At 46.2% G+C, this 13,023-nt stretch overlaps 1 protein-coding gene across 2 annotated transcripts in view; it reads left to right on the top strand.

Moving 5' to 3' along the window:
* RGS9 (regulator of G protein signaling 9) overlaps positions 1–13,023 on the top strand; it is an 85,595-nt gene that overhangs the window by 24,063 nt on the left and 48,509 nt on the right. The window contains exon 9 of one of the 2 annotated variants that reach the window (XM_033961201.1): positions 7,132–7,203. In XM_033961201.1, the coding sequence (XP_033817092.1) occupies positions 7,132–7,203 (72 nt within the window). The remainder of the gene's footprint in view (positions 1–7,131; positions 7,204–13,023) is intronic. The other variant, XM_033961202.1, reaches the window with a different exon arrangement.

Genomic DNA, 13,023 nt, shown 5'->3' on the forward strand with positions numbered 1-13,023 from the left:
TTTGTCCTAAATGTTTGACCCAAGATTTACAAAGAGCCACAATTAGGGTTACCCTGAGTATGTCCTCTTTTTGAGGACATATCCGGGGGTCCGGACGACTTTTCTAAACCCAGCACTGGGAATGCCCTTGTAGAAGGATCTCTGCATGCTTTTAAATGGTCCAAATCTTTAGTGAACTACTATAATAAGGGGAATAGCATATTACATATATTACTCCCCTGGTCTAAAGTTGGTACGTGTATAAAATAAAAAGAGAAAGAAAAAAATAAAAATTAAATTAAGCGAACGAGTAATTGCCATACAGCGGGGGCATTTTAAGAAGTTTAAGGATGTTTGGGAGCCATTAACAAAATATTGTACAGAATGAATATTGTTTGGGGTTTTTTCCCCTTTATTTATACACGTCCAGGGTGGGGGGATAGAAGGGGGGAGGGATATGTTATGTTTCTTGTCTGAAATTCAATTCATGGTACAAGGGGGGCAATATTTTATGTATATTATTTTTTGATGGAATATTAAGTGTTGTTAAAGTGTAAAGTGATTATATCTTAAGTTGCACTTATTGAAAGTTGTAAAAATGAATAAAAAATATAAAAATAAATTAAATTAAAAAGTTATTATGATCTAATGATGATAATGGCTGAAGCACTGAGCACATGAAAATCATTGAAAGCCAGCGGAGTCAGCTGATGATCGATGAGTTAAATAAAAGATAGGCCAGGGGGGGTAATATATGCTTTTATATGGTGTCATTGCAGCACCCTGGTGGTAGGGGGGGGGGGGGGAGATATGTGACCTGGTTCAAGGATTTCTGCATGCTTTTGTAAAAAACGATGTTTTAACCCTTTAATTATAACAAAAAAGTTCCAATAGTGCCACTGTTGAACCAGCTGTGGGGGGCGCAGAAAAGAAAGGTGTAATGAAATAATATTTAATGTGTGAGAAGACCTCAGTGTGGATTAAACAGTCAGGTGAACAAATTAACGTTTAACACACCACACCATCATCGAGTTTTCACGCGTGTAAAGTGAAAGAGTGAAAATATAGTGTAATCACACTTCATAATTAACAAAAAATATATTTATGTGCACTCACCAAGCTGCGCCCACACAGTCGGCAAAATAGGAGTACCGCACAAACATAAAGAAGAAAAAAAAATCACTTATCTCAATAGGAGCTCCATAAATATCAGGACTCTCAGAGATGCTAAAGGGCAAAAAAGCGAATGGAACAGAGGTAGCTCAAAGGTACCTGGTTCAACAGTGACACTATTGGAACTTTTTTGTTATACACTTCTCCCTCCGAATCCGTGGTTTCAATATCAGCGGATTCGGTTATTCGCAATTTTTTTTTTTTTTTTTTGGAAACAGGAAACGCTGCATTCTGGACCTCCCTGCCTCCCTCCCACCTTCCCCCCAGCGTCCCGGACCTTACCTGGCGGTCTAGCTGGCTTTCGGGGCAGGAGCGATCTTCCTACGCTCCTGCCCCGTGCAGATCACCGAGACAAAATGGCTGTGGGGAGTTCCCGTCATAGTCTCGAGAGACTATTTATCGTTTTCGTCGCCCTTCTCTGTACCTTTTCGAATTCTGCTACATCTTTTTTTGAGGTACGGTGGCCAGAACTGCGCACAGTATTTGAGGTGCAGCCGTACCATAGAGCGATACAAGGGCATTATAACATTTTCATCTTTGCGTTCCTTTCCTGATAATTCCTAACATTCTATTTGCTTTCTTAGCCGCCGCCGCACATTGAGCTGAGGGTTTCAACGTATCCTCAGCGATGACACCTAGATCCTTTTCCAGGGCGGTGACTCCAAACACAGAACCCAGCATCACGTAGCTATAGTTCGGGTTCCTCCTTCCCACATGCATCACTTTGCTCTTGCTCACATTAAATGTCATCCTCCATTTTGACATCCAGTCTCTCAAGGTCCTCTTGCAATTTTTCAGAATCCTCTTGCGATTTAACAACTTTGTGTCATCAGCAAATTTAATTATCTCACTAGTTATTCCCATCTCTAGATCATTGATAAATATGTTAAAAAGCAGCGACCCCTGAGGAACCCCACTATTTACCCTTCTCCATTGAGAATATTGACCATTTAAACCCACTCTCTGTTTTCTGTCTTTCAACCAGTTCTTAATCCAGAATAGGATATTACTTCCTATCCCATGACTTTCTAATTTCCTCAAAAGTCTTTCATAGAAAGAAAACAAACTGACATTTCCTTGTTTTGGGGGGTCTTTTTGGATGGGAAAGAATGCAACCTGAAACACATGTCATTGTGACTTTCTTCTCGTTTGAAAAGGCAGCACATGTCTTGCTGATAAAGCGTAACAACCTCGCACTGGGAGAAATGATAGGTTGTCTTGGCCCCTGCCCTCCTCTCAGATTTGATCGTGTGGTGCATCTGAAGCCTCAATCTTGCTGTCATAGGCAATCCTGCTCGTGTTACTTTGAGAGTTACCCTGATGCATACAGAATTTATTTTGGGACCGTTGGTTTTGGTGATAAGTTATATTCCTTGGGAACTCACGAAGAAGGCTCTGTTGATTTCTTATGCCAACAGTTCAGTCATATACGAGTTCAATGTCAGGAAAGAAAAGGGAGGAAGAGGCAGTGATAGAAGATGAAAACAGCTCCTGCTTCGTCAAAAATAACACAGGCCAACAACAACAATAAAATAACCAGTTGATTTGTTGGTCTAAGGCAGGGGTAGGGAACTCCAGTCCTCGAGAGCTGTATTCCAGTCGGGTTTTCAGGATTTCCCCAATGAATATGCATGAGATCTATTTGCATGCACTGCTTTCAATGCATATTCATTGTGGAAATCCAGAAAACCCGACTGGAATACGGCTCTCGAGGACCAGAGTTCCCTACCCCTTGAAGTAATGCCACTTATTTTACCTCATTGGAATGACTACAAGACAGCATTGTATGTTCCAAAAACAGACAATATTTGTTTATTGTTAGTATAAAAGATTACAAAATGGCAGTAGCAAAGGCATAGTAAATATATTGTCAGTTTAGGATATGCAATGGAGAGCAGAACTAACACTCATATGCTTAGCAGGGGGCTAGCAGTTCCCTGCAGCATAAGTAAGCAAATCTCTCTGGCTCTACATAGAATACACGTGTTTTTTTTATACAGAGCAATTCTTCCTTTGTTCCAAGAAAGTCCATCCCCGAATTCTGGTTATGTAATTCCCTATTGGTACATAACATAATGTATAGCTAACTCCTCCCCTCCATCCACGCCTCTCTCACCTCCACCCCCCCCTCCCCAGTAAAAGGGGGGCCTTGCAGAAACAGAGAACTCATGGTGAACTTTCTTCTTTCAGCATTGAGACATGTAGCTGCTAATTGGTGGTTTTACAATTCTGTGCATATTCGGGATGGTGTCCTTGTAAGATGAAAAGTTGGCAAAGGTGACCCTTCAACAATTCAGCTGTCTGGTTCCCATAGCTTGGTTCAGAGACAGAGAGCAAATATTTTGGTACCAAGTTCTTTCATCTCGTTACACCCACATGAGCAGGGCTCTTTGCTCATTATAAAGGTTTTATGGCTTTCTAGGGTGTCTGGCATATGAAGTCATACAGCACTGATAACAGTTCAACAGAACCTTGAAGGGATATCCTCCCAGCAGGGAATGGAAACAAGAACATCATTGTTAGCATTGCAAAGGCTGCAGATGTTCACAGACATCAAGGTACAGGCTGGCTATGGGAAAATATATGTCTGTAGTGTCCAGTTGAATCATCTGTATGTCCAGGTTATCCAATGTCACCCTGCATACTAATGATGGTAAAGAGCAACGAGTATGGTGTGAATGGTGTGATTGTTGTATGTAGCAATTTTGCTGTATTTGATAAGATTATGATTTGATAATGTTTGTTTTTGATATTATGCAAAACTTATGTTTATCCATTGTTTGTATTATATGTTTAGTGACTAAAGGGTGACCAGGATAATATATATGTAACCAATGTGTAAACCGCATAGTTTTACGTGGTATATAAATGGTTAAATAAATAAATATTGTATAATAAACACAGTAACTTTTATGAACTGAAAGGTTAGCTTTTTGTCTAATTAGTTGAATAATTTTCATTGGCCATATGCTAATGGCAACATTAGCACATGGTCATTAATTATGGAAAATTGGTCCTTTCCTGGATGCGACAAAAATAGCCTTAATACATGGGAAAAACCCATGTAAGGACATGCTGAAGCTTACTGAAAAGACCCCCTTAGATTGGCCAACTAGGGTCAAGAAAGTACCTGCACATAGAGGTCCATTTATTAAGGCGTGCTAACTGATTTAGTGCTTGCTAAATGCTAACATGCCCATACGATATAATGGATGCCTTAGCATTTAGTGCACTCTAATTTTTAGCATGCGCTAAATTGGTTAGCGCACCTTAACAAAAAGGACCCCACAATATATAGTTATATCACAGAAAGCAGCATATCAAACCCATGACCCCTTGCCCTTCCCCCTTTATATCAGTGGTCGCCAACTCCAACCCTTTGCAGGGCCCCATTTGGGATTTGTAGGTACTTGGAGGGCCTCAGAAAAAATAGTTAATAGCTTATTAAAGAAATGACAATTTTTTCCAGCAGCTGGGCTCAAGCTTGGGAAGTCCTCTGCCATCTCCACGTCTTCACTTCTGTGGGGTTGAGGAGGGAGACTTCTCTCCTCATCTGCCTGTTTGCACTGCTGCTGGTCGTGCCTTTGCCTTGGTTCCTCAGCTTTCCCTCAGTTCCTTCTTTCCCCCCCCTGTGATTCAGGGCTCTGCTGTTACGTGTGCCATAGCCCCACCCCTCTCTCCTAGGAGCAGGGAGGTTGGGCAGGAAATCCCTAGGGAAATAACTCTGGTTTCTCCTAGGCTGATAATGTGCATACCTTGCAGGACTAGGACTCCACTTCTCAGTAAAAGTCCTATCAGGCTTTCTGGTATACTTATTATGATATGGCACTCCCTGCTGGATATTCTTAGGCTCATACCTTTCCTGCTCTACCTCACTGTCAATTTCCATATCCTTATTTTTAACCTGGTCAGCTCTCCTGACCAGGGACCATGCTATGCTTTTATCCATTACAGGGACAAAGCTGGCTACGGGTTTGTCACAATATCCACAATGGATATGCATGGGATACATTTGTATGCACTACCTCCATTGTATGCAAATTTATACTATGCATATTCTTGGTGGATATCCTGAAAACTTAGGGTTACACACGGCCACGCCCCCAGTTCCGCCTCTTTCCGACTCCCAGCTCCGCCCCTGGCCAGCATCTGCGCATGCGTGGACACGGCACAATGACATCATGCGTGCGTGTGCGTGACATCACCAAGCTACAGCCGCACATGTGCGGATGCCCCTTCCCAGCAACTATGTCGAGAAGCTTTTCAAAACCCAAAGTGACGGGTTTTGAAAAGCCGTCCGGACCCTAAAAGGAGGATGTCTGGTAAACCTATGAAAACCTGACTGGCAGGCTGTGTCCTGAGGATTGGGTTGAGATCCCATGGGCTAGAGTGAAACGCTGGCTCCCAATACAAGCAAGAATACACTTCTCCCTCCGGATTCGTGGGGGATAGGGGCAGAGCCGGACCGCGAATGGCGAAAAACCACGAATATCCGGCTCTGACCCACCCCCAACTCCCTCCCACCTTCCCGGCCTTACCTGGTGGTCTAGCGGGCTTTCGGGGCAGGAGTGATCGTCCTACGCTCCTGCCCCGTGCAGATCGCCATTAGGAAGTGGCTGCTGTGAGTTCCCGTAGTCTCTCGAGACTACGACGGGAACTCCCTACAGCTGTTTCCTAATGGCAATCTGCACGGGGCAGGAGCGTAGGAAGATCGCTCCTGCCCCGAAAGCTCGCTAGATCACTAGGTAAGGCCGGGATGCTGGGGGGAAGACTTAACGATGGTTTTATTTTTTCCCCCTCCCCCTAAAATCACGAATATGTGAAATCACGATTGCCGAAACCACGAATGGAGAGGGGGAAGTGTACACTTCAAATTCCATTGCCTACTATTTAAAGCTATAGACGGAGACAGACCAACCTACTGGAACAACCGACTAACTCAATCCACCTCAACCAGACACAGGAGAACCCACTCACTATTCACACACCCGCCAACCAAAAACATCAAATGAAGAAAACTGTATGACAACCTACTGGCCACCAGAGCAGCGAAACTGGACAGACAACTCGCCAATCTGCTGTCTTCGACCACAGACTAGAGGTCTGCACGGGAACGGGGATCGCGGGAATCCCCCTAACCCACGAGACTCCCACGGGGACCCCCCTCTGGCCCACAGGACTCCCAAGGGGACCCCCCTCTAGCCCACGGGACTCCCACGGGGATGGAAGGCTTTGGAAGCAGGGTTCGTCCATATAATATAATGGACACGTCAGCCTTAGTAAAAGAGGGGGTTTATAAGTTAATTACCTGAACAGAAAACAAAAAAGGGTTCCACCAAAGAGATTCCACAAGGAAAACAGCAGCGCAAACACAAAAGAAACTGTGGAATTGATGATCCTGTCAGAAGTAATTGCTGCTTTTTATGGGGATGGGCGGAGATGGAGGTAATTCCTTGCGGGGATGGGTGGGGACGGAGAGGATCCTGGCGGGGACGGGTGGGGACGGAGAGGATCCTGGTGGGGACGGGCGGGGATGGGTGGGATTTCTGTTCCCGCGCAACTCTCTACCAGACTACAAAACCTTCGAAACAGAAACAAAAACCCTACTCTTCAAAAAATACATAAAACCTATATAACACAACCAGATTATCTCAGCAAAAAAAAAAAGTTCAATCTACTCCTTATGTATATCCAAATATCATGACAACTCATATGTTATCCGCTTTATTTATTTAGCAATATGACAATTCTTATGTAATCCGCCTTGAACCGCAAAGTAATGGCGGAATAGAAATCACTAATGTAATGTAATGTAATATTGTATGAATCAAAAAAGGGGTTGCCTTCAAGCCTATATTGCCTTTGTCATAAGAATTCTTAAAGTTTGCCCCATCTTTTAAGGCCGTTGAGACTTCTATTAGCTGAAGATCTTTCCATTTTTAAGAATTTCCCTAGACTAATATTTCTTTTGTGGAACAGCCTGGAGCTCTGGATGTAATGGCGTATGGACTGAATCGTGCAACGGATCCTAATGCACTTAAGGTAACACAGGTGAGTTTGCACGAATTTAAATTGAATATATATATTTTTTGTAATTATTTTTAATAGATGTTAAACAATAATAGCAAGATTGGCAAACTAGGATCAAAACTACACAGAAAGTGCAAACGATACGACAACCATACAGTCAAGTCTGTTGAGTAAAATCACAGGATTATAAAAAAAAAATATTTTATTACAGGCGATGCACTAATATTGTCATTAGCCAGCAATATCTGCACAGGGTCAATGTAGGTGCACTTACCACCTTCCATTGGAGCTTGGAGCTTTGCACGTTTTTAACTGGATTGTCCCATCTCTGCCCCACATCAGCTCTCTCCCAAACTGGAAGAAGCTACTAGAGCCTGTCATGGGCCTGGATATTTCCTTTTTTTAGAGGCTGTCTGGATGTCTGTATAACTTTATCCCTTGTCTGGGGAGAAAGTGTCTAGAGCCCTAACCTGTCTGCCCTGTCCCCCACCTACCTCTGGCTCTGCTGAAATTGAATCTTTGGGCCGTCAGCAGTGAGATTGTCCTGCCCTGGAAGCCTTCACTCTGGAGCAACCTCCTGTTCTTGCGTAGGCGGGATGCTCCAGAGATGTGGTTTCCAGGGCAGGTTGATGGCAGCAGCCTCACCTTGCTGCTGCTGCCGGTCGGCCCAAAGATTCATTTTCAGTGAGGAGCTAGGCGGCAGACAAAGGAGAGCCACAGGGAGAGAAAGAAGCACCGTCCAGGGGGGAGGTTGGAGAGAGGGAGAGAGAAATGGAGGGAGAGAAAAAGAGAGTGAGAGAAGCATCCATGGGAGTTGGAGGGAGAGAGAAAAAAAGCACTCGCAGGGGAAGGAGGGAGAAGTACCGATGGGAGAGGGGTTGGAGAGAGGGAGAGAAAGAGAGTAGCACTCACAGGGGGAAGGGAAAGAAAGAAGCACTAAAAAGGTACAGAAGATGGAAAGGAGGGGGGACTAAGGAAATGGGTGAAAGATGGGGTGGGCCGGGGCAGGGGAGAGACTAGTGGGAGGTGAGTCAGGAGAGGGGTTGGGGTGGGGTGGGGTGGGGCGTAGGCAGAGTCATGTGTCCTCTTTATTGACTTCACAACTCCATTCCTCAGACAAATTGCTTTTATCTGTACCTCCATTTACAATCCCAAACTTCGTTCATCTCGCCATCCCTCATGCCTGGAATAAACGATCTGAGTCCCTCCGCCCCACCCCCTTCCCTTCCTTTGTTCAAAAACAGGCTGAATACCCACCGTTCCGAGACAGCCTTCAACTCGTAACCCTACTCCCCACCGTCCTCTGCTCACCACCCCAGCCAGCAGTTTAACCCCTGGCATCCTGTTTGTCTGCCTTGAATGTTTAGATTGTAAGCTCACTCGAGCAGGAACTGTCTCCTTTGTGACTCGGCACACTGGTAGCACTCTAGAAATAATAATAGTAGTAGTCAGTGGTGTAGTGGGAGGGGGGAGGTGGCGTCCCTCCCCCGCCCTCTCCTCCGATCCCCAATTCCATCCGCTCCTTCCCTGCCCTCTTCCGCCGTGCGCGCCCCTTCCCTTTTTAATGTTCGTGGCGCAAGCATCAACTCCCTCCCCCCCACCTGCTGCTCACACCAGTCTCGGCTCGTCCTCTGCCGTCACTTCCTAGGCATGGGTCCAGGTTGGCGTTGCCACTCGCGCCGCGAAGGTTAAAAAGGTATGGGAGAAGGGGAGTGGTGCGCGGTAGTGGGGGGCAGGGAAGGGGGGGGCGGAGAGGAGGTCGGGTGCTGATGCCCCCATCATGAGGGCACCCGAGGTGGATTGCCCCCCCCCAATCCCCCTTACTAAGCCACTGGGAGACGCAGGCTGTCAGTTAACACATTCCGCCCTGCTCCCTTCTGCCCCTTGACCCCAGCCCCGCACAAACACCGTCTCTTGGGGCCGCATCTGCACGTGCGTGTGACATCATCTCATTGCATCTGCGCATGCACAGGTGCCCTCCAGACGCGGCCCCGAACTCAATGGCTGTCAAAATCCAGACAAAGTCTGTTCGGATGCCTGGACATGTCCTCTATAAAGAGGACATGTCTGGGTAAATCCGGAAGCCTGGTAACCCTATATTTAAAGGGCTGTGGGGATTGGAGGAATCCTAGACTAGGGACTGGAGAGAGAAGGTGAGAAATGTTGGACTGAAGGGGGGGGAGCTTAAGCTTTGAGGGCAGGGGGGCACCATAATCCTTTGAGCTAGCCCTGCATTTTGGATACTTTCAGTAAATGTTCAGTCTTCCGCCCCCCCCCCCTCACCCCCACTCAGTTAAATTTCAGGCCCTTAATCTGCACACCTAAGAAATCCTGTTTGATTGCAGCTGCTGTTTGCTGCCTCCCCCCCCCCCCTCCCTCTGAAACTGCTGCCCTAGACGACTCCCTAGTCTTGCCTTATGGTTGGACCAGCCCAGAGTATCAGCATTTTGAGTAATTCTTGCTCTGTGTTTTTGACTGCTTCGGTGATTAAAATTGGCCACCTGGGGGCCTTTATGCTGGTTTTTGGGTGGTGGAATAAAGACCTCACGGCTTCTCCTTGTTCATTTGGACAGTGGAGTTGGGTGGTTTTATTACCAGCCATACCGCATATGGTTTAAGCCCAGATTTTGTCCCGATCCCGAATTTATGAGCACGAAAAAGATACTGACTCAACCCGGTGCTCGTATGCTAATTAATCCCATTCTTCATCTCCATGAAAGATCCTTTGGATTTTTGCATGTGTCAGAAACATTACAGTGCTTCGGTCTGGCTGGTTTGGTTGCCCTGGAAACGGGAAGACGAGGAAGATGCTGGGAAGTAAAGCAATTTTTCATAGTTGGAGGCAGCCGCTGGAAAATAGGTAGCAGTGACGGCTACATCAATCCCAGCCTAAAATCCTGAGGCAAATCCAGTCCTGGGTGCGGTGTTTTTATGACACAAATTAAGAGTAGAATGATTTTAACGGTGTCGGGTCAAAAGCACGCCGGGACAAAGGCGCGCGCAGACCACTGAGCGCAACGTGGAGCCGGGCGCTGAAGAAAATGACTGTTTTAAAGGGCTCCGACGGGGGTGTGTGTGTGGGGAACCCCCCACTTTACTTTATACAGATTGCGCCGCATTGTGAGGGGTTTGGGGGGTTGTAACCCCCCACATTTTACTGAAAACTTCACTTTTTCCCTAAAAAACAGGGAAACAGTTAAGTTTCAAGTATAATGAGGGATTACAACCCCCAAACCCCCCACAACACTGGCGCGATCTGTATTAAGTAAAGTGGGGGGGGGGGTTCCCCAACAAAACCACCTGTCGGAGCCCCTAAAAACACTCTTTTTCTTCGGCGCATGCTTCCGTCTTGCGCTCAGTTGTCGGCGCGCACCTTTGGTCTTTGGCGGTTTTGTCTATGAACCGATTTTAACTTAGATCTTTTGAATTACGGTTTAGGAACCCCATTTACTCGGTGCTTTGCCCAATTATGTATATGGTGTAGAGAGCAATCGATAGGTACCATCGAGTCGCGTTCGAGTCCCAGCGACTTGATGAACATCGTCGAGTTTTTGTGGCAGAAGACAGAAGCAGATTGCCGGGCCTTTCTTCTGCGCGGTATAAATTCAATGTCGTCGCATCAAACGCGATCCTCCGCCCCCAACGCTGCCCGGATGGGGAGGGGGGTACATTGTTAGTCTGACATCTCTGCTGAAACCTGTCCGCCTTGGGAGGCCCTGCTGGGAGTAAAAGTACCGACGGCATAGCTTTCAGCTTCTCAGATGTGGGCAAACTGCAGTGGCGCGACAAGCCCATGTACCGTGACTGGAGAGAGCAAATATTTATTTATTTATTCAGTTTTCTATACTGTTCTCCCAAGGGAGCTCAAAATGGTTCAAATAAATTTATTCAGGTACTCAATCATTTTTCCCCTTGTGTCTATCTAATGTACCTGGGGGATTAAGTGACTTGCCCAAGGTCACAAGGAGCAGCGAGGGTTTGAACCCACAACCTCAGGGTGCCGAGGCTGTAGCTTTAACCACTGCACCACTCTAGAAATCAGAATGTAGCAAAAGTGATCCAAGTGTAGGGCAATCCAGCCATTGTGACATCACTGATGAGGTTGGCTCTTAGGCATTGGTGGAATGAATCATTATGACATCACAATCTCAAGCTCTGGTTATCAGAGGCTGAAACTTTTCACTATTTATTCTCCCAGGGGAGCTCAGAACGGTTTACATGAATTTATTCAGGTATTCAAGCATTTTTCCCTCTCACAATCTATCTAATGGACCTGGGGCAATGGGGGGATTAAGTGACTTGCCCAGGGTCACAAGGAGCAGCGTGGGTTTGAACCCACAACCTCAGGGTGCTGAGGCTGTAGCTTTAACCAGTGTGCCACACTCTCCCCCTAATAGTAAAAAAAATTCCTAGTTTACAGAGCAGAATTGTCGTTCTACTTTTTCAACCTTCTTTTAAGCCAGTGGTCTCAAATATGCGGCCCGGGGGCCACATGCGGCCCGCCAGGTACTATTTTGAGGCCCTCAGTATGTTTATCATAATCACAAAAGTAAAATAAAACAGTTTCTTGATCATATGTATAAATGACAATATTATTATTAAGACTTAGCCAAAAGGAAAGATTTATAAACTATGAAGAGTTTTACCTCATGCAAAATTGTAATTTCTTTAATAAGACATTAACCCTTTTTTTCTGAGGCTCTCCAAGTACCTACAAATCCAAAATGTGGCCCTGCAAAGGGTTTGAGTTGGAGACCACTGTTTTAAGCCTATGCCAATGTAATATAATTTAAAAATGAGAGACACCTCAGCCCCCTGACATTGTAAAGTTAAACAGGAGACTCAGAGTGACCCTGACCTCTTTACAGTCCACTGGTCTTTTTCCTTATGGGAAGGCATCGGAGTTTCTAGGTTTGTTTGATACGTCTTAAATGGTCATTAGCATACATTGCAAAGGGCCAGGCATCGCCCCCCTAATAATTATTGCATTTCAGGAGATTGCTTTAGTTCTGGGTGGAGCCTGTCAAATTTTTTGGGGTTTTCAAACTTGAGAAGTAGCTGGTGTAGGTATCTGAGTTCAGGGGTTTCTCACTGACCTGATACAAAACAACCAACCGAACAACAGGGAAATTAGTGTAAAACAAGATTAAAGGCTCCTTTTACTAAGGTGGACTAGCGGTTTCAGCGCACGCACAAGATTAGCGCACGCTAGCTTAAAAGGAGGCGGTAGCGGCTAACGCGCGTGGCAATTTAGCGAGCGCTATTCCGCGCATTAATTCCCAAACGCACCTTTGTAAAAGGAGCCCTAATATTCCAAGGTTATCAGATAAAAAAATTGGAGGAAAAAGGCCTTAGTACATGTGTTTATCCGCCCCCCCCCAACCCCGACCAAACCTCGTCTCTTCGGGGCACTTGCGCATGCACAGATGCGATGACCTCACGCGCATGCGAGTGACATCATCGCCTCGTACCCGCACGCGCCCTCCGGACGCAGCCCCGAGCTCAGCGGTTTTCCAAACCCAGACAAACTGCCCGGTTTTGGAAAACCCTTCCTGACTCCTGGACACGTCCTCTAAAAAGAGGGCGTGCCCAGGTAAATCCGGACGTCTGGTAACCCCACAATGACATTCTCTTTGGGAAAAGTAGGGGGGGGGAGGGAGAGAATCAGGGAGAGCTGGGCGGTGGATCAGAGGGTAACAGAGCGGTACGGTTTTATGGTTTGTAATGTGACTGGAAACCCAGATCTTTGTTAAGTCCTATCTGGCAGGCAGTGGCATAGTGAGGGGGACGGTGTCAGGTCAAAAGCGCGCCGGGACAAAGGCGCGCCCAGACAATTGAGCG

This window comes from Geotrypetes seraphini, chromosome 10 (assembly GCF_902459505.1).
Source record: "Geotrypetes seraphini chromosome 10, aGeoSer1.1, whole genome shotgun sequence".
NCBI classification, from domain to species: Eukaryota; Metazoa; Chordata; class Amphibia; order Gymnophiona; family Dermophiidae; genus Geotrypetes; species Geotrypetes seraphini.